Source organism: Typha latifolia, chromosome 5 (assembly GCF_019914945.1).
Source record: "Typha latifolia isolate L0001 chromosome 5, TyphaL0001v2, whole genome shotgun sequence".
Taxonomy (NCBI): Eukaryota; Viridiplantae; Streptophyta; class Magnoliopsida; order Poales; family Typhaceae; genus Typha; species Typha latifolia.
The window spans coordinates 3,861,875-3,882,605 of NC_133090.1; the positions used below are offsets into that span (position 1 = coordinate 3,861,875).

A 20,731-nucleotide genomic window follows, 5' to 3' on the forward strand; every position below is an offset into this window, starting at 1 on the left:
GGGGTCCTTAGTCTGATGGCCACAGACAACTGGTCACATGTAGTGTCACCATACACGTGTAGATGGCATTACCGCTAGATGTGTATATATCCCCCCTCGATGTATGAGATGGTGGATCGTTATGTGATGGATGATTATTTCTTGAGAGTATTTACCCTGTGTGGTGAATAGCTCGGTGAGCTATGAAAAGTATGATTAATGCCTTGGCAGGCAGGAGATGACTAAACTACTATTTTATTGCTATGCATTGAAAACACTATGATTGAGATTTGTATAAATAAGAGATTGTATCAAGCTTTATATTTGTGTGGACTTATCGTGATAGGTTTATGAACTGGTAATCTTTATCGATTGCATTAATTTAGTAACTCATGGTAAGTCATTTCAACAAGCATATTGTTATTGTTAGCAAATATAGGCATACATTGGATATACACGTGCGATTTCATTATTTTAGATTGTATGGATTCTATTCGCTGGGCTGTAAGCTCACCACCTCGTTGTGCTAGGGGATGCAGGTGCGGTAGTGAGAAGTAGCTGCCTTTTTTTCTTTTAGTATTTTTATTAGTTGTATTAAGCCTCTACGAGGGCGTTATGATTGATGATGTATTTTGGACTTTAACATTGTATTTTGGATGTATATTTAGAAGGCTTTTTGTGGCCTGTGGAACTTCTATCCGAACTCTTATGGTTGAGTTTAATTATGGTGAATTTGTGCTGTTGTGTGCCTTATGAAATTCTTATACTGACAGGTCATGTGATACACGGCGTGGACGAATTTACCCACGCGGTTTAGACTTATATTTGGAGGTTTGTGTGTTTAAATTATTTATTTCATATAAAGTATAATAGTAAAAAGTAATTTTGCAGTGTGTATAAGAAAAAGAAGAAATTTGAAAAAAAATATGAAATTTGTTATATATTTGGGTTCCATAATTTTTTGGTCAATTCAAAATTCAAGTAAAAGTTGTTTATATATTTTCTTCTTTTTCTACTTTTTATTCTTTTTCTTCTATCATTTAATCATCCCTTTTTTTATACAAGTATTTCTAATCACTTTTTAATTAATAAAATAAAAAAATTATCATAGATAATGTTGAGATAATTAGAATTAGTTAAATAACAAAAAATATAACCTATATGATTATTATTTATTTTCTGTAAATTGTAATGGTAAGTATGTAAATTCTACAACATATATAATAAAACAATGATATTTGCATGAAAGTTGTAATATCTTTTCTTCTTCTTATTTTTTTTCTTATTTTTCCTCTTATTTTATCTCTTAATATTTCTCTCTTTTTCTTTATACAAGTCTCTATAATTATTTTTTAATTAATTAAAAAAATAATTGGAGATAGTTGTCGCATAATTAGAAGAACTAAGTCTGTTATAAGAATAGGAAAATTTGCATAAAATGCCCTGCTTTTAACAAAATTACGGTTTACCCGCCCTATATTTTTACTATTTACCCTGGGTTAGATATAATAATATTTCGTTAAGTAAAAATATTTTTATTTTAAAATAACTAAAATACGTCGATTTATAAATAGTTAAAATATAGAGTATAAACTACAATTTATTAAAAGATAGGGTGTTATATGCAAATTTCCCATAAAAATATAGGCCCAATTACCGCACCAATACGACACTAGTTAGAGGTAAGATCTCAAGGAGAAGTTTGCAAATTATCTCAGCCGTGTTAGAAAACGTTTACTTTCCTTTCTCAAGCACAAAGCACCGTTTTTAACCAAATAAGCAACCCTATTGACGATCCAATAGCACCGAAATCCATCTGTCTTCCCTTCTTTCCCCATTCTTCTCCTCTCTTGCTACTTCTTCGACGATAATATTTCAAGAATCTGGTTTCCATATTATCTTCCATCTCCTCCTAATAACGGCTTCAATTCCGCCTTCTTGATTTGATTCCCCTGCCAATGTATGAGCTACTTCAAGAATCTCGTTGATTCCTTCTCCACTTTCTTCTCCGAAGCCGGATTGGGTTCTCCTTCTTGGTCCTCGCCGGAAATGGAGAGTAGCTCCGGCGAAGGTCCTTCCGTCGTTAGCGAGAGGGTCGTCCTCAAGCTGAAGGGATACTTCGAATTGGCGAAAGAGGAGATCGACAAGGCCGTACGGGCCGAGGAGTGGGGTCTCGCCGACGATGCCATCACGCACTATAGGAATGCGCAGCGCGTGATGCTCGAAGCCAAGGGCGCGAGGGTTCCGGATGCCGTCTCATCTAGGTCGATGATCCAATTCCTGCTCTTTATCTTTTTTCTGTTTCTGGAATTCTATTTGAATGGGCGCTCTTATTGGGGATTATAGCAGCGAGAAAGATCAGGTGAAGATGTACCAGCAAAAGATAGCGAAGTGGCAGGGGCAAGTTGCAGAAAGATTGAAGTTGTTAACTCAGAGGACAGGGGGAGGTATACCATACCTTCCAATCTATATTTGCTATATTTTGCTTTCAGTATGTGAAAATCTGATTTTTTTTTCTTCTTTTCTTCTTTCTTTCTCTTGTTCTCTTTTATTAGGAACGTCAGGAATGACGGCAAAAAAGGTATGGATATGTCGTGGCATGGCGTTTGTACTTATCTCAGTGCTTTGTACTTTCATCATGTCAATTGTTTACGTTCATGATTTCATCTAATGAAGATTGCACATGCCCTAATTGTAATGATGGCTGTCAAGCTTCTACCCTCCTTTTTATGTGCTTGCAACTGAACTGTAGGACGACAAAAAGAATATGAAGGCATGTGCCTATTTGATCTCAGAAATGGTGCTCAAATATGTTTGCTGATGACATTTTTCTAATGATGAAGCTAGAATAGATGTAATCTTCTAACTAAGAATTATAGAGAATCTGATGACTAAAGTCGTGTCATTTTGAAAAACTTACTACATAGAATTTCTTTTTATCAACGATGAGAATTCTTCATTAATATCAGCTAGCGATATTAAATGACTACCAGTACTTATGATAGCATCTCAGCTATCTATTCTTGATTCTTTTGGAGGCTTCCTTGAGTGAAAACAATGAAACCAACTTTGTTGTTAGAATCCTGACTCCTGTCATCTTTCTCTAGCATCGGATTATCTCATCTTATACTGCTTTCTCTTACTTGGTGATCCAACATTAGATTCCTAGAATACTTACGCTTTTAGAAAAGACGATATTTCCTTTGCTTCAGATTTCATGAATTACACTTGATTAGAAAACTTATGCTTTTGCTTCAGATAGAAAAGATGACCTTTTCTCTTGCATGCTATGTTTTCAGCTTAATAAATTGATTGAATGATTTTTTTTTCTTTAATACATGTAATTTCCTTTGCTTGTATAGCATGTTCCAGGCCATAATGTAGTAAGAATTGATTCGCCAAAAACATCTGGCATCCAAAAGCCCACATTTCAGAGCATGCCCCCTTTAAAGAGTAATCAAGCGATTGGGAATCAGAAAAATGTTAATGGAGGGTCCAGATCTGTTCAACGTACTGCTGATAGCTCTGATGAACGGCTAGTTGAAATGATAAATACAACCATTGTAGACAGAAGTCCGTCTGTTAAATGGGATGATGTTGGTAAAGATATTCAGAATCATTCCTTTCAATTTTTTTTTGTAAGTTTGGATAAAATTTTATAATTATATAGTCGCCTTATTTCATTATAGCTGGTCTTGATAAGGCTAAGCAAGCTCTAATGGAAATGGTAATTCTACCAACTAAACGAAAAGACTTATTTACTGGCCTCCGAAAACCAGCTAAAGGTAAATCTACTGAATTTTATCATCCTCATTTTAGAGCTTGCAATATTAAGAGGCTCATAAATTGGTAATGTCAATCAGGGTTGCTTCTCTTTGGACCTCCTGGTACTGGGAAAACGATGCTTGCCAAAGCTGTTGCATCAGAATCTGAAGCAACATTTTTTAATGTTTCTCCCTCGTCTCTGACATCAAAATGGGTATGGTCTTGTTAGAAGCATACACTTATATTTCTATTTAGTGGTCTATGATAGTTTTCTTGTTATGCCAAGTTATCAACCAACTAACAATAACTTCTTTTTTTGTGGCAAAATAGTTTGGGGAGGCCGAAAAACTTGTTCGGAATCTTTTCATGGTTGCTGTTGCTAGGCAGCCATCTGTAATCTTTATGGACGAGGTCTTTATTTTAACCTTTTCCTTATGTTCATTTGCTAATTGACTTTTTGTTGTAATGTTTGCATGAACCAATTAATTCTTAATTTGGTTTCCATATTATCTTCCAGTTCTGTGTTCTAGTGAAAGGCATTGTTGTATTTCCAATTTTCCATGAATGAGTTCAGATACTTTGTCAATATGTTTCATGTGATTATCAATATTTTGTTATATTCCATTGGTGCACTGAGAGAAAGTATGAAGTGTCTTAATTGTACCTTGGCACTCAATCTCATTAGTTGTTATGAAAAGTTAGCATATTTCTTTATCCTAATATGATATTGATAGGAAAATTGCAAGTCAAATAGGATGAATATATGCTGATTGATTATCGTTATGAAGGGCGAAAAATGGCATCTCAAGTGCACATGCAGTACAACCAGATTGGATGAAGTGATAAGGGCAATTTTGTCAGAGAATTATCTGAGAATTTTGGAGTGAGAAACTATTTATCATGTTTCACAAGCATTAATTATAGTAGTTGTCGACAATATGAAGAGATAAATGGTTGTTGTCAATGTCAGGAATGAGAGCTTGGGCATTTTGATTTTTAAAACCTTGTTTGTGAAAGTACCATGTACGGAGATAATTCTTTTGAAGCTTTGAAGAATAAGTTGGTGAACCACAAATGGCTTGTAATTACTTGAAGAAGAGTAATCATTCTAAATTTATAAAGCATCATTTGAAGGAGACAGAATGCTGTGAAACAAATGGATCTTTAGGATTCTAGAAATGATAATGGTGAAAGAAAGAGAAAAAAGAATGGGATTTTACACCTCCATTCTTAATTAGAGTTTCACACCCAAAACTCACATTGGAGATCTCAAAAAAAATTTCATTTCTTTATTAATCCCGATCGAGTAAAAAGTTGGCCTATATATAGACCTTACAAATGACAATAATCAAATAACACCCTAAACAATTGCAAAAAAGTAAATATAACTCTAAACACCATAAATAGCAAATATATAATAAAAATAATTAACTTAGACTAATTTCTTGAAGGAAGAACTGCACTAATACATGCGACTGTGTAATATGTCATCGATGTCCGCATCATACTCCCCGAGTGGGAGAGAACTCGACTCTGTCGAGTATGTCTTTTGCAGCATTCAGATTACTCTAGTCTCACAGTTTCCTAGCACCTCAAGTCACTTCGATTAAACCAAATATCATTAAATTCAGGGATAGGTTTCACACCTCCCCCCTCAAGCAAGGGTTTCACACCCAAGTTTTTCTAATGATAAGACTTATCCTTAGTGACTTCGAGCAGTGGACTGAGACTTTTCTCATACTTCTCTAGTTTGTCGGGTTGTTGCTGTTCCCAGTCAAACCAAGTATCATCATGCTTAGGGATAAGTTTCACACCTTCACCCTCAAACTAGGGTTTCACACCCAAATCTTCATGATGTCAAGACTTGTCCTCAGTTTCAAAAATGACACCGATCATAGGGACCGAGAGAAGTCGATGGGAACGCGGCAGCGAAGGATATGGGTTGGCGGCTGCAAGCAAGTGATGGTAGGCAGCGGAGTTTAGAGAAGATGACATTAGCGATGGCGGAGAGCGGGGTTAGCAATGCCGACATCGATAGAGAGCGATGGGTGCAGGCGTCAAGAGGGGCAACGTCGCCGGTGAAGAATGAAGTCGTCGGCGGCGGAGTAGGAGGGTGTCGCTGTCGAGAGGCCCTGGTAGCGACATCATTGATGGAAGGTGTTGATGCGGCGTCACCGTCGTCAGGTGGAGCAAACGGGTCAAGGCAGCGTCATCGGGTGGAGCAATGGCATCGAGGCGGCATCGTTGGGTGGAGCGACAGTGTCAGGGCAGCATCGTCGGGGCGGGGCAGAGTCGGGGAGGCGTCGTTGAGGTGTCGTCGTCAGGGACTTGACGCCGTCGAGGCAGCAGTGATGGGGAATTGGGCTAGGGCTCGGTGTGAGGTGAGGGGAGGTTGGGGATAAAGACGGCTAACGGGTTGAGATGATGATGACTAACAGTTTGAGGGGTTAGATTAATAGGTTTTTGGGTTTTGGATTAATGGGGTTGGGTTGGGTTGGAAGTATTTGGGTTAATAGGTGTGAATGAGTTTGGTTTGGGTGGCTAATGGGTTCGGGCTTGGATCTAATTTCAATGGGTTGGTTTCAATTTAGGGAAGGAAAATTTCGAAAATTGAAAATATTGGAGGGAGAAGAAAAAAAAAAGGCAGTTTGATAGAGGTTTAGGAAAAGTGGGATTTGTTGGGATGTTGAGAAGAAAAAAGAAATTTGGTAAGAAGTTTAGGGAAAGAAAGAATTTGTTGGGATTCTAACAGAAATTAAGAGCCAAAAAATAAAAATTTTAAAAATTGGGAATATTGGAGGGAGAAGAATAAAAAAAGACAGTTTGGTAGAGGTTTACGAAAGGTGGGATGTTGAGAAGAAAAAGGAAATTTGGTAGAAAGTTTAGGGAAAGAAGGAATTTGTTGGGATTCTATAGCAAAGAAAAATGTTAATTTAGGTGAGAATGGACTATTGGATGATGCACGAACACTCCACGTTTGGTTAGACCTTGCTTCGCAATTCCGGAATGATGATTGATTCTTCTCGTTCCTCTACAACGACGATCTTCTCATGCGATAATGATTTGACATTCGTGATGCAAATGTCGAATGAAGGACAAGTATAGAGTGACAGAACTTGGAACGCGGGCCATCTATACATGGTAGAATTGGTGCTAAAGGTTGGGGAAGATGGGTAGCACGGGAAAATTAATGGGCGATGGAGACTAAAAATATGGTTTGGAGAAAATTTGAATCCTAAAAAACCATTGCTCTGATACCAAAAATGATGTGAAACAAATGGATCGTTAGGATTCTAGGAACGATGATGGTGAAAGAAAGAGAAAAAAGAATGGGATTTCACACCTCCATTCTTAATTAGGGTTTCACACCCAAAACTCACATTGGAGATCTCAAAAAAAATTTCATTTATTCATTAACTCCGATTGAGTAAAAAGTTGGCATATATATAAACCTTACAAATGACAGTAAGCAAATAACATCCTAAACAATTGCAAAAAAGCAAATATAACCCCAAACACCATAAATAGCAAATGTATAATAAAAATAATTAACTTAGACTAATTTCTTGAAGGAAGAACTGCATTAATACATGCAACTTTGTAATATGTCATCGATGTCCGCATCACAGAAGTATTTACTCTTCGAATAGCTACAGGTTTCTACATCAACGAGTTTCTATAGTAAGCTGATACAAGTGAGGGTTCAAATATTTAGAAGTAGCAGATTCATAACTGCCTTTATGACAAATGGTTCTTTATCTAGCAATGATATTCTTCTATTTTTCTGCAAATGGTTCTTTATCCACTTTAAACGCTGGCATCCTCCAATATTATTTTCATTTGCAGATAAATTAATTTCTTTATCCAGCAATGGTACCAACAATTTTTTTTAAAGTGATTATATCATTTAATGTATCAATTGGAAAATTATAAGCTTCAAATAGGCCTCGTCCATGATTAAAGATCCTTAAGTGAGTTTCCTTGATTCACTGGCGATTTTCATACAAATTCATGTTTGTTTTTTCTTGTCTAGCATAATCATATCAGTCTTTCTGTTGAGAGATAAAAAATTGTTCTCGAAGGCATATTTAGGCTGCCTTGATTTTAAAGTAAGATAGCCAGTTCATACTCTTTTATTAGGTTGTCATCTCTTCGATCCACTGTTTGAATTGAGAATTGCGTCAGGTATATGCTGCTACATATGTGACTTGCGGTCCCTTGGCTGCATGTCATAGATGATAGAACTGACCAGCACAGAGCTTGCATGGAATTAGCTTTGATTCATTATTATTATTTTTTCAGAACCTCTTATTATTCCGATTTTTGCAATATATGGACATGAGTCTCTCTTTCCTACTTTATTGGTAAATTTTTAGAAATTTAAGAATCCATAAAAAACACATAGGTGCTATGCATCTGCCTACCCCATGTGAGCATTGTTTATGACGATGGACTTCAATTAATTCCTACTGTCATCAGTACCATCTTTTGGACTACAATATACTAGTTAAAGTGTTAAACCAGATGCTATTGTTACAAAAGAGTAATTAATAACTCTACCTTTTGTAGAAGCCAAAATTTTAGATGGCCTTTGTAATATAAATGTTGTTCCAGGAGACTGATTTGAAAATTATTTTCTTGAAGAACTGTAGATGTAAACAGGCAGACAATAGTAAAAGATAAATGAGGAAGCTGCATGTGGACTCCAAAGTTCAAACTATTTGAAAAAGATGTTCAACAACCAATTTAAGTAGAAGCCAAGCTGATTTAGTGGTTATTGATAAGGTACTTGGAAAGAGTGGGTAGACTAACTGATTGTAATCAACTAATCATACAATAGGTTCAAAAGTATAATTTGGGCATCAAACTTACTAGTACCTAGGAAAGGTCTTTGTGATGTTTATGGGAACCTTTTCTGCAAGATACAACATATGTCTTTGTATTTGGATCTGCATTGAGACACGATGTCGTCACATGGTTGTTGGAGCTGCTTTGCATTCTGAGACTTATGATTTGTAAGTTGCACATCAAGACAAGACGAGAAATTGGGTTGGGTGATCATTTTTCATAACAACTCAAAAGAGGGAAGGATCTATATTCTATTTATCGTTCACATACTTATAATACAGCTATAATGGATCAATTGCATGTTCTAAATTTTTAGACCACATTAGTTGATGGAATCCTACATATGGTCATGTTCATGGATTTTCTTGTCTTTTATTTTTTCTTTACTATTGGTTTTTAGTTGAAGCCCGATGGTCAATAGATTCTTTTAGTTTATCTAACAATGAACTGCATATCGTGTCATTCCGCAGATTGATAGTGTCCTGTCTTCAAGGTCAAATAACGAGCATGAAGTCAGTAGACGGCTCAAGTCAGAATTCCTTCTCCAGTTTGATGGAGTTACTTCTAATCCGGATGATTTAGTAATTGTTATTGGTGAGCTACTTCATGCTTTCTTGTGGGCTCTAATATTACCTCTTGAGATATCTAGTACCTTCAATGTCTGTGATGACATAATCATTTGAATTTGGATCCAAACAACATTTTGATTTAAGTCTATATCCTATCAATTGAAAGCTAACTAGGAAATTATGATACTTTAGTTCAACGATACGTTCATCTTAATATGTTTCGTAGATGTTAGAATTTAGATTTAAGTCTATATCCTATCAATTGAAAGCTAACTAGGAAATTATGATACTTTAGTTCAACGATACGTTCATCTTAATATGTTTCGTAGATGTTAGAATTTAGATGGCAACGAGTGTTATAGCCTAAGGATTTTATGCTGCCTAATCATATATTATAATATATTGGAACCATGAGTGTCATCTATTTCGTTTCACTTGATGCATCGATCGAATGTTAATACTTCAAAAGAACTGATATTTTGAAGCACTGTATATTATCAAGCCATACAGTGAGGTTCTTAACTTGGATGTGTCATTATTGATATGCATTTTGGTAAAGTTGGCTTTTTATCTTGTTTGATTCTAAATCTTTACTCTCAATTGCGTACAAAATGACATTCAAATCTTTATCTTGTTCATCTCCAATTTTTTATTTGTTTATATAGCCTACTTAGCTCTTAATTTGCTGGTCTATATGTTCAAGAAAAGGTATCCTGGTGTATGTAATTTCTCCCATGAATGTTGGGTCTGATGTGGGAAGATGTATGTATTCTTACTCTTGTTATCATAGTTATTGCTTCTATGACTTGAACTCATGACCATTTGGATGCAAAAGGCAAACATTACAATCACACTAAGTGTTGCTCTGTATTACTGTCAATTGACATTATCATCAAAGCAATAATCTACCAAATTGATGCCAAGGTAGCACTTTCTTTTCTCAGGGAATCAGTGGTTGGTCATTGGTTCTCACGACCATCATCTATTGTTGACATATTTAGATATTATTTTTTGTTTGTTAAGATGATTACTTAACATCCTTATTTTATGGTAAATGCTATTACAGGTGCTACCAATAAGCCGCAAGAGTTGGACGATGCTGTTCTCCGCAGACTGGTGAGGTTCATCGTCAAATGCCTAGTTGCCTACTGTCTAATTCCCTCTATTCTTTTCATGTTAATGTCTAGACAATTCTATTTGGTCATATTGATATCCAGTAGGTCTGGGATAGTTGCATATGCAATAACTGTATGTAGAAGAATTTTTTATTTATTACAACGAAAATAATCAAAAAAATTGTGTGGTTTAAAATTCTGATTTTAAAAGTTGACTCTAGTTTCTATGTTAACAAGCTGCTAGTCCAAAGAGAAAATATCAGCATTTGGTTGAAAGAATGTAAATGGAAATTTATTGCTTGGTTCAAGCGAAGAAATGGACAATGTTATTTTGAACTTTCTGTAGTTGTTCTGTGAATCATTTTTCTTACTTGAATTAATGATCATTTGATTTGCAACATAACAAACTTGAATTACTATTGCTATAGTATTAATGCAAATGAAATGTGAGGAGCTCAAGTTCTGGTACCAATTAATGCAAACAAGATTGCTAGGCTAGTTTAGTTTCTAGATGAATTTATTTAAGGGCCAATAGGTAAAGAACATCTTATATTAGATAATCTTAAACAAAAGTTCAAAATTAGAAAATCTATGTTTTTAATGATGAACTTCGGTTTGCCAGTAAACTGAAGAAAATGTTAAAAGTTAATTTTGAAGGTTAGTATTAGAGATTGAGTAAACAATGCTGAAGCTCCTAAAAAGCATAGTGCGTTAGACTGATCTGATGGGCATGAATAGGGTTAAAAGGTATTGGTAGCGTCAAGATGTCTTATTTATACAAGGTCTAGACTCTAGATCAGCCATGACCTCAATAATTATTCAAAGTTTCAAGACCAAAATTACACTTGTCCGAGCCAATTTAAGGCCTTCGTCCTTTCTGTTAGAGAATATATTAACTCACTTGTGTTGCTAGGATGATTACCGGAAGCTGGAAGCAGGAACAAAACGAGCTGGTTCCTGTTCTAGAGAGAGATGCTATGTTTAATGTTTTTATGAATCATTCAGGGCTTTGATTGGTATACCTACTATTTTTCTATCTAAATAATCAATGTGCTTATCTTAGAATTTTACATTGCATTAAATCACTGCTGTTAGGAAATAACTCTATAGCTCAGAAACATTATTTAGGAGATTACCAAGTATAGAGAAATCCTCCTATCTCTCTTTTTCTAGCAATCTAAACATTGTGACACAGATTTGAGTAGCAGGAAAAGGCTACATTCTTTTCCATTTTTTTCCCCTTGAAGTTAGACTATGTTTATGCTAACACTGGTTGTTTTGATTTCTGATGCATAAAATATTCTTAATTTCTTCTTAATCAGATCAGGTATCATCATTATTAGATTTGCTATGTTTTACACTATCTCACCTTTTTAATCAGGTGAAGAGAATATATGTCCCATTGCCAGATGCAAGTGTTCGGAGGCTACTTCTCAAGAATCAACTTAAAGGACAATCATTTTCATTGCCCAGTAAGTAGCAAGTGCACATGTCTCAGTTGTTTCTGTTGGCATCTTCTATAGCAAATGTCGTTCGTATGAGGGTTTTCACGACATTATTTATGTGTATCTGTAGATTGTTAGATATTGGTTTGGACAAAATTCACTATATTTATAGCTTGGATTGAATAGAGAGAGATGCTAAGCTACCATAAACCAATTCAAAGACAGATTTTGAATAGTATTACACAAGAGGGTGTCTTAACGAATGACATGGGTGTAGCAAACCAAAGAACTAGGCAGGCTTAACCCCATTGTTGTGATGTTGGTTCCACAGATTGAACCTACGGTCATTTGTATTAAAGGAAGCAAGCTTCATCATCACAATAAAAGAGACCCTCTATACATATTATAGTATGATAAATATACTTGATCAGTTGTTTTATGTTATCTTGGCATAGGGTTTGCCAGTGGCCAGTCGGTACATTAGGATACCTACACTGATACACACAGTACAATGGACTTGTTATGATAAATCAAACACAAAGAGAGTTGAGAGTTTCTGCAAGGTTAGGTACAGTTGTTTCTTGTCTCTCTTCACTTTTCTCTAGCTTTTTAATCTCAAAAATCTAGAAATATACATACCCAGTTAAGAAGTGATATGATTGCATCACGTGCCTAAGGATGCGGTCTAATACATTTGTGTATCAAATAGTATCCAATCTTACTAATGTTTTACTTTTTATTTTCAATCTCAGTACATCCTTTTCCATATTCTGTTTCTTGAGAACTTCTAGCAGTTCATTTTAGAAACGAAGTCTCTAAAGAAGTTTAATAATAAGTATTTTCCTAGTATTCTTCAAATTCTTTATCAAAATAAAGAAAGTGTACTATCCTTTTTTCATTTATTTTTACAGCCATCATGAACATCTTTTCTATCCTAGTTTTACAGTCATCATAAACCTAATTTCCTTGCCCCCATATGTCACCATCACATCATAGGGCAGGCGTTTCATTATTATTTGGAAACAGATATTGTTTGATATTCCCACTCCTAGTTCCCACTTTCACTAGCAAAAATAAAGTTCAGAGAAATATTTGCCCAAGATTTTCTTCTAATTTGTTATTCATCTAAGAGCTTATAACTTGTATCTTGCCAAGAATAAAGACTTGAACAATTCTATGTGGAATTATGCATGAGAGTCACACTGGTTTGCACTTGCATATTATTGTGCAAGATTCATGAATTTTTTAAAAGAAGAGAGTAAAGGACTGCTTGAAGATGTCAGAGAGAACGAGTAATATAAATTTATTGGTCAACAAAGTGGGTCAGGAAGAAAAAGAAATGAAATGCTCTTCTTGATTTAATTAATGTACAAAATTGATGATACATAAACAAATAACCTTGCAAATTGACATATGAATATACCTTATGCAATGAATAAGAAAACCTAGCAGATGTTCAAGGGTTATGGTTCATATGTAGCTAGAGCATTGCAAATGCTACTCACATGGGAGGAAAGCAACGCAATTAGTCGAATATCACTCTGAACAAACTATGGGCCATATATCTATTAGAAATGTATCTGGGTCCTTTTGTAGTATAACTGATTATATGGCATGGTTTGTTGCATTTAGATCCTCTTGTAACTGAAATTACTCTCCTACAGGTAGTGATCTGGAAAGACTTGTCGTAGAGACCGAAGGTAGTAATATTCATCTGGCATTGTATCTCTCAATTATTGTGTCTCTGTGATGCTTCCCAAAATAACTGTTTGTCCTCCTAGGATATTCTGGAAGTGACTTGCATGCGTTGTGTGTGGAAGCTGCAATGATGCCAATCAGAGAACTTGGTCCACAAGACATTCTTACAATAAAAGCAAATCAGGTGAATGTCAACATTTGCAGTACTCTCTGGTGATTGTGAAACTCTATTTCAAGTTAGTTGGAATGTTACACAGTCAGCCTCATTTCCTTTCATTTTTCCTTGGTAGTGGGAGCTGGAAGGTAATGTGCCACCTGCTCTCTTATAGTATTACGTTGTGGATCCTTTCTTCCCTAGCTCTAGCAAGCTTCTGAAGGATTTCGCTAGCAGGTTACAGCTGAACCTCAGAGAGGTTGCCCATTTTGCTGAACCTTAAAATGGACCACTAACTATTAAGCATTTGCTTCATTATAATTTGAGGGACAGGCCACACTTTTGTTATCTAACCACTTAACAGGTCCCTCTCAAGTACCATGGTACCACCTGCGCTAAGATGTCCTCCATGTACAATACCATTATCTAAAATGCTTCACATATAGTTTAACCCATAGTGAAGCTTAATCCTTGAGTATTATCTATAACTAGCAGTGTCCCTGCTAAACTTTCTTTACCATTGAAAAGTAGTGTAATCAGAAATAGTTTACAAAAGTTTGTCTAGCTTTTGAAATTGTAGTTTTGAGGATATCCACGCTTGTTAGGAAATTAAAAAAAGTTTGAGAAGTTCATTGCTGGTGTGTCAGATATATGCCAGTCTTAAGAACTTATAAGTTACATTCCTTTGCAGGTAAGACCACTGAGATATCAGGATTTTAAGAAAGCAATGGCTGTTATCAGACCAAGCTTGCAGAAGAGCAAGTGGGAAGATCTTGAGAAGTGGAATGAGGAATTTGGTTCAAATTGACACGTGATACATTATTACATCTAATTTTGTACAGCTGCAAGAAAATACTTTATCTTATGGTCTTGATATGCTGAAGGAGGTACCTCGCTTTGATTCAGATATTACTTTTATTACACCATTATTGGCTGCACGCTTCCATGCATATCCAAGATGCAGGCGGATAAGTGTATCTTTCCCATGGTTTCGCATAATTGTATAGAAAAGGAATTATATAATTGTATAGGAAATCACTCTTATTGAAATACGTCATGCTGGTTGAAATGAGAGTTGTAATCTTGAAATACAGCTAATAACATAGTGTAAATTATTCGTGATGCTTCTTTGCAAGTATTGCTGAGATTCTGTTTGCATTATTACTACACATTTACTACTACAATTATCATCAGGTTACCCTATATAGTCCTGCAATATAAGTCCTTTGCAGTAGATGTTGATTTCAGGTAGAAATAGTTACTAATATTTTCTGGTTTCATAGGTCTCACTTAATCATCATAATTATGCCTTGTTTTTAATTGACAAGCAACTTTTATTCTTATATTACATACAAAGAAACGTATGCAAATTTGATGGATCACGTGGGCAATAAAGATTGCCCATATCGAACATGCCCATCCCATCAAGGTCATCATCCTTTATCTACAGTTAAATTCTCTTATGGCTTCTCAACTAAGTTCCTCAGCTTACATTAGTTGAACGCCCATTTTTGACGCAATCATAGTTGTGCCAATGATTTAGTTTACTTGTCTCTAATCACTAAAAAGCCATACACAGAGAGAGAGAGAGAGAGAGAGAGAGAGAGAGAGAGAGAGAGAGAGAGAGATGTGGGCCTAGCCTTGTGCATGTTCTGTCCCTTTTATCGGCAGTCTGAAGGATACCTAATTAGGTATTATGTTACCAATTGCAAAAATTCTTGGACCGAAGCCACTGGACGTCCATTCACTTGAACCCTCTACATTCCTTGCACTATGTTTGATGGAGAGAAAAGATGTGAAGGTAAACCAAAAAAAAAAAGAAAAAAGTCTTAACTCTCTTTGGAAAAATTTAGAGAAAAAAAATATAAACCTCTACATTCCTTTCTTTTTCACTTTTGGAGAGAGAAAAAAAAAAAGAGAGAGAACACGATTAGAAGCTACTATTTTTTATTCTCCCTTTCTTCCCTCCCTATGCTCTTCTAAATATTTTATCAAAACATTTTTTTCTTAATTTTCTCTCCTAATTTTTCTATCAAAACAGGGTGATACTGCTGCTGAGAGGCGCACTTCGCTCCTTTTTAACCTTTCCCGGTAAATGAGTATTTGGATGGTCATTATTAAAATAACTGGACGTCAGGTGCCTTTCTTTTGAATTTTTCGTTAAATTGAAAAAAAATAATACTCCCTTTCCCTCCCACCACCGTCATCTACCGACACCTTCCCATCATCCTCCCTCGAATCCCAATCCGACGTCCTCCCCCCATTTCTACTCTCTCACCTCTCCCCATCCATCACCAACCGTCCGATCCTCAGATCTACAAATCTCCCCCTCCCTCCTCCCATACATCAAATCACAAGTAGCTCACAGATCCAATCTCATCTACCTCCCCCCTCTCTTCCCCTTTCCTTCTTTTGCTACTACTACTACTACTAAGAAAACCCAAGACCACCGAGAAAGCACACCTCCCCAGCCTCCTCCAATGGTGGAATCCTACACGCAGCGCCGCGGCAGCAACCCACGCCTCGACCCCTCCTCCCTCATCGCCATCGACATCCCCCAAACCCCTCCCTCCAAATCTACCACCACTTCGTCCTCCTCCTCCACCGCCGCCACCGCCTTCATCATCTTATCTTGGTACTTCTCCAACATCGGCGTCCTTCTCCTTAACAAGTACCTCCTCTCCATCCATGGCTACCGCTACCCCATCTTCCTCACCTTCCTCCACATGCTCTCCTGCTCCTTCTACACCTTCCTCTCCGTCCGCTTCCTCCGCCTCGTCCCCTCCCAAGCCGTCTCCTCCCATTCCCAGCTCCTCAAGATCGTCTTCCTCGCTGTCATCTTCTCCCTCTCCGTCGTCTGCGGCAACACCTCCCTCCGCTACCTCCCCGTCTCCTTCAACCAGGCTATCGGCGCCACAACCCCATTCTTCACCGCCGCCTTCGCTCTCGCCATCACCTGCCGCCCGGAGCCCACCCCAGTCTACCTCGCGCTCCTCCCCGTTGTCCTCGGCATCGCCGTCGCCTCCAACAGCGAGCCGCTCTTCCACGCCCTCGGCTTCCTTATCTGCCTCGCCTCCACAGCCGGCCGTGCCCTGAAGTCCGTCGTCCAGGGCATCCTCCTCTCCTCCGAGTCCGAGAAGCTCAACTCCATCAACCTCCTCATGTACATGGCGCCCATTGCCGCCCTCATCCTCCTCCCCGTCGCCCTCCTCTCCGAGCCGGGCGTCGCCGCCGCCACCCTCGCCAAGATCCGAGAAGAGCCCAGCCTCGCCCTACTCCTCTTCGGGAACGCCACCGTCGCCTACCTCGTCAACCTCACCAACTTCTTAGTCACGAAGCACACCAGCGCCCTCACACTTCAAGTCCTCGGCAACGCCAAGGCCGCCGTCGCCGCCGTCGTCTCCGTGCTCATCTTCCGCAATCCCGTCACGGTGATGGGGATGGTCGGATTCGGGATCACCATCCTCGGGGTCGTGCTCTACAGCGAGGCCAAGAAGAGGTGCAAGAATAATCCCTCTTCTCCTCCTTCTTGATCTAATTGATACAATTTACTCCATTTTTTCCTCCCCTTAGACGAGATTAACATTGTTGTTGAGATAAATTGGTAATAAAATTTTGGGTACAGTTGAGTTCTTGCATTTTGGTACTCGCATTGGTTAGAGAAGAAGCAAAGCAAAGGACCCACTTAACCCAATTCCTTTTTTTTTTTTATCTTTTCTTCACTTTAATGTCTCTTTAAGCCAAAGCAAGATGCATTGGGTGGGGGAATATGATCTGTGATGAGAGAACTATAAGTGCAAGCTTTTGTTTCTTAATTTTTCTTCTCTCATACCAATGGATCTGATTCAGGGCATTTCATATACTCAGATTCCTTAGCACAGAGAATAATTGTAAGGGAATTAGTTTTTAAATAAAGTGCAAGTGATGATCGCCTTCCAAGCAAAATATTTCTCTTTTTTTTTTTTATCAACACAAGCATTTCAAAATTGTGCCACTCAGATAGAGTAGACAGAGGTCCAAGATCTATATTTTATAACTACTTGTGGTTTTAGATTTGCACCCAGATCCAAACCTGACCATTTTTTAGTTCAGTGGGGATATCATATTAGTGTTAATTAGTTTCTCATTTATTTTTTATAATATTTTTAACCTCATTACCTATCCATTTATCAATATGCTCTTATCTCACACAGATTAGAAATTCCAAATGATTACCTTTTTATATTTAAAATCTTCTTTTAAAAATAAAAATTGAATAATTTGCTGAGCGCCTAAATTTATAACTCGACAGTGATGCAATGTTTTCTTAACAAAAATATTAAAAACCAGACTGATAACTAGATTTTACGGAAAAAAAATTCTTAATAGATTATAAGTTTGTAGGCTAATTATAAATTGGATACAATTGAAAACAAAATTCGCTAGTGCTTGTTTGCATTGTGGTGTTGAGTAGGAGTAGGAGCTTGTTCACAAATTCTATTGCTGATTCTTTCTAGTAGTTTGGGGTGGTATTGTTTGATGTCCTGAAGAAACGAGGTTTTGACCAAAAATAAACCTCCTTATAAACTATGGAGCAAAATTATTAGCAAAGAGGGTCTCTATATCACTATTATCTTAGAGAATAACTGAACTGTTTAGCAATTTATATTATCAGTAAAATGTTAAATTATTATTTCACAATTAGAGAAAGTGTCTAACAGTTCAATATTTTATCTTTAAGTATTTTATTTTAACTGAATACTTTATATATAAACTATTTAATTTTTTTACTGTTCATTATAATTATTCCAGTGACTTAAAATGTATCAATTGAGTTGGTTAAACTAGTGATAATTTTGATGGGAAAATAATAAGGATAAATAGTGTTGTTTTAAAATTTCGGTCAACAACTCTCAGGTAAACGACCAGCCTTTATCATTATAAGCTGCATCGTGTACGGAGTACTCCTCAAGTAGCGTCCTTGCTCTAACTCGATCCCTGTTTGGTTTTTCCTACGAGACTGCCAGATTAGTAGCGGGCGGGTACGGGTGGCAATTACCGATTGGGTCAGGATAGACAAGTTTTTGTGTGTGTGTGTGTGTGTGTCTTCTGTACCTCATAAATATATTTCAGCAAGATCTATTTGAATTATTACACATGTTCCATGCTTAACTCCCTTGTCCCCGTCGGTGTTCATCTGGTCGGCGGAGTTGGGCTTAGGTCGAGCATAAGGTTAAATTTAAAAAATATTATATTTTATCATATCAATATAATAGGTTTTTATAAAAATATTTTAGTTATCTTTCTTCAAAACATACTTTATATATTAATATTTAGTTTATTAAATATCTAATATAAAAACTAAAAAAATCATACAAATATGCATGGAGTTGAGCTATTGTGAGCCTGGGGCGGACAAAGACTTAACCCACGTCGTTGAGTTTGGACGAGTAAGCCTTAACGATCACTTTTTACTTGTCGTATGTAACTTTATCGTTATCTTTTCTAATTTATAATACAGAATTTTTTTTTTGAAACAATAAGGTAAAGAGTCTTTTTGACAGAGAAAAATATAAGGACAGAGCCTCATTTAGAATTAACTAATACACACCATTTAAGAAGTGCAAGATTAAATAAAAGAAGAGAAATCAAGATGTGTTGTCTTATGATAAAATAATTCAAAACTCTCACAAATCCTAAATAAGAGTATTGGAAATCAGATCCATAGTTCCAACGGAAATAGTTTATTAGTTCTTTTTTCTAAAACAATATGCATCGAGTGCTAAGAGAAAAGTCCAAAACCTTCCTAATCTTTGTTGGGACATGTATTTGGGAAAGTGAAATGTACTGCCAAAATAATGAATAATATGCTGAAAGAAGAGGCAGTGGGTAAAAGAAAGAGATATGAAGAAGACTCTCTAGGAAGACCATAAAGCCCACAAGAAACTTTAGTATTAAAACCTCTACGGAAAATAGCTTTTTAATATGAAACTTTTTAGAGATGGCAAGGCGAAGAAAGAAATATTCTAGCTTTCGAAGGTAAGGATAGCTTCCAAATCGATGCTAAATATCGACAAATCTTCATCAATAATAATTCAGTAGAAAGAGCTGGTGCTAAAGACTTTAATTGAGTTGAATCCCCAAGTGACAACATCATGAAGATGAAGAAGATAGGAATGAAAAATTATGTTGGCTGCATCAATCTCCATCGAAACGTTTGTAGAGCATCGACGAGGCTAAGATAAGTGAGAGCTAGAGTGTTTTGCTACTTTAATCGAGAAGGCGAATAAGAATAGCCTATAAAAAGGGAGAGATTATCATACTATCTATCAAATCAGTCTAATATTGAATGCCTAATAATACTTCCATAAAGGAAGAGCATTTTAAGACTCCATATGGGGAGAAAAATATTGGAAGGAAATTGTTTCATGATAAATTTCTTAGCCCCGATTTACTTATGAAATAGAAATAGTATTTTTTTTAAATATGTCTACTTATTCTGATACAGTAACTAAACGATAACTTGGTTTCTTCTGTTATACTAATTCATTATTTATTTTTATTTTGTTCTATATAAATTTTAAAAAGTACTTTAATAATAACTTAAATTTACTACTTTACCCCTCGAGAAGACAACACTTAATAACCTTTCACTTTATCTACAATTAGATTCTCTCTCTCTCTCTCTCTCTCTCTCTCTCTCTCTCTCTCTACCTCAAGACAGCTATGAGCATAAACCTCACTCCTCCCATTAGCGGGATCTCTCATTCGAAGTGCCACTCTCCTCCAAGAAGATCAGTGCAAGCGGAGAAGGTTAATAACGCCTTACTTCCCGAGGTTTCAAGGTGAGCAAAAGATAAAGCTTGCAAAAGGTAGGAGATAGTGAATTTGCTATCAAGATGGAGATTGTTGGATTTGTGATATCATGGAGTGAGTTATGTTAGTTTGGGTTCATTAATTTATATGGTTTGCATTAAGTGTGAGTCATTAATTTATAAGAGAGCTTATGTGATCCAAATGTGTAAAGGGTTGGTAGGTAAGAGGGGGTTTCGTTCTTGTTCTCTCTTCTCGGTGTAGAGAAGAAGAGAGGATTTGGGAATTTGCTCTCTCGGTCATTTTGCTAGTCCCTGATCTTTAAGCTTGGTTGGAGATGATGGCTAGGACACTCGAAAGTAGATT

At 36.6% G+C, this 20,731-nt stretch overlaps 2 protein-coding genes across 3 annotated transcripts; both read left to right on the forward strand.

Moving 5' to 3' along the window:
• Positions 1-1,704: 1,704 nt before the first annotated feature.
• LOC140789760 (uncharacterized) lies at positions 1,705-14,553 on the forward strand. Of its 2 annotated transcripts, none has more exons than XM_073139580.1 (13): positions 1,705-2,243; positions 2,329-2,426; positions 2,535-2,560; positions 3,342-3,579; positions 3,669-3,764; positions 3,843-3,958; positions 4,075-4,155; positions 9,063-9,186; positions 10,228-10,277; positions 11,658-11,748; positions 13,386-13,421; positions 13,503-13,603; positions 14,265-14,553. In XM_073139580.1, the coding sequence occupies exons 1-13, from the start codon at positions 1,942-1,944 to the stop codon at positions 14,379-14,381; spliced, it is 1,476 nt and encodes a 491-aa protein (XP_072995681.1). In that variant the 5' UTR covers positions 1,705-1,941; the 3' UTR covers positions 14,382-14,553. The 2 variants fall into 2 exon arrangements, with proteins under 2 accessions (XP_072995681.1, XP_072995680.1); XM_073139579.1 differs by having other exon boundaries at positions 1,706-2,243; positions 2,326-2,426.
• Positions 14,554-15,874: 1,321 nt separating this feature from the next.
• On the forward strand, positions 15,875-17,211 carry LOC140788157 (probable sugar phosphate/phosphate translocator At1g12500). Its single transcript, XM_073137296.1, has one exon. It carries the CDS (start codon positions 16,054-16,056, stop codon positions 17,104-17,106), a length of 1,053 nt encoding a protein of 350 aa, XP_072993397.1. The 5' UTR covers positions 15,875-16,053; the 3' UTR covers positions 17,107-17,211.
• The last annotated feature ends 3,520 nt before the right edge of the window (positions 17,212-20,731 follow it).

Coding starts and splice junctions, on each gene's coding strand:
- LOC140789760 (XM_073139579.1), top strand. CDS start 1,942: ATGAGCTACTTCAAGAATCTCGTTGATTCCTTCTCCACTTTCTTCTCC. Junction 3,959..4,074: donor CGTCTCTGACATCAAAATGG/GTATGGTCTTGT, acceptor GTGGCAAAATAG/TTTGGGGAGGCCGAAAAACT. Junction 4,156..9,062: donor CTGTAATCTTTATGGACGAG/GTCTTTATTTTA, acceptor GTCATTCCGCAG/ATTGATAGTGTCCTGTCTTC.
- LOC140788157 (XM_073137296.1), top strand. CDS start 16,054: ATGGTGGAATCCTACACGCAGCGCCGCGGCAGCAACCCACGCCTCGAC.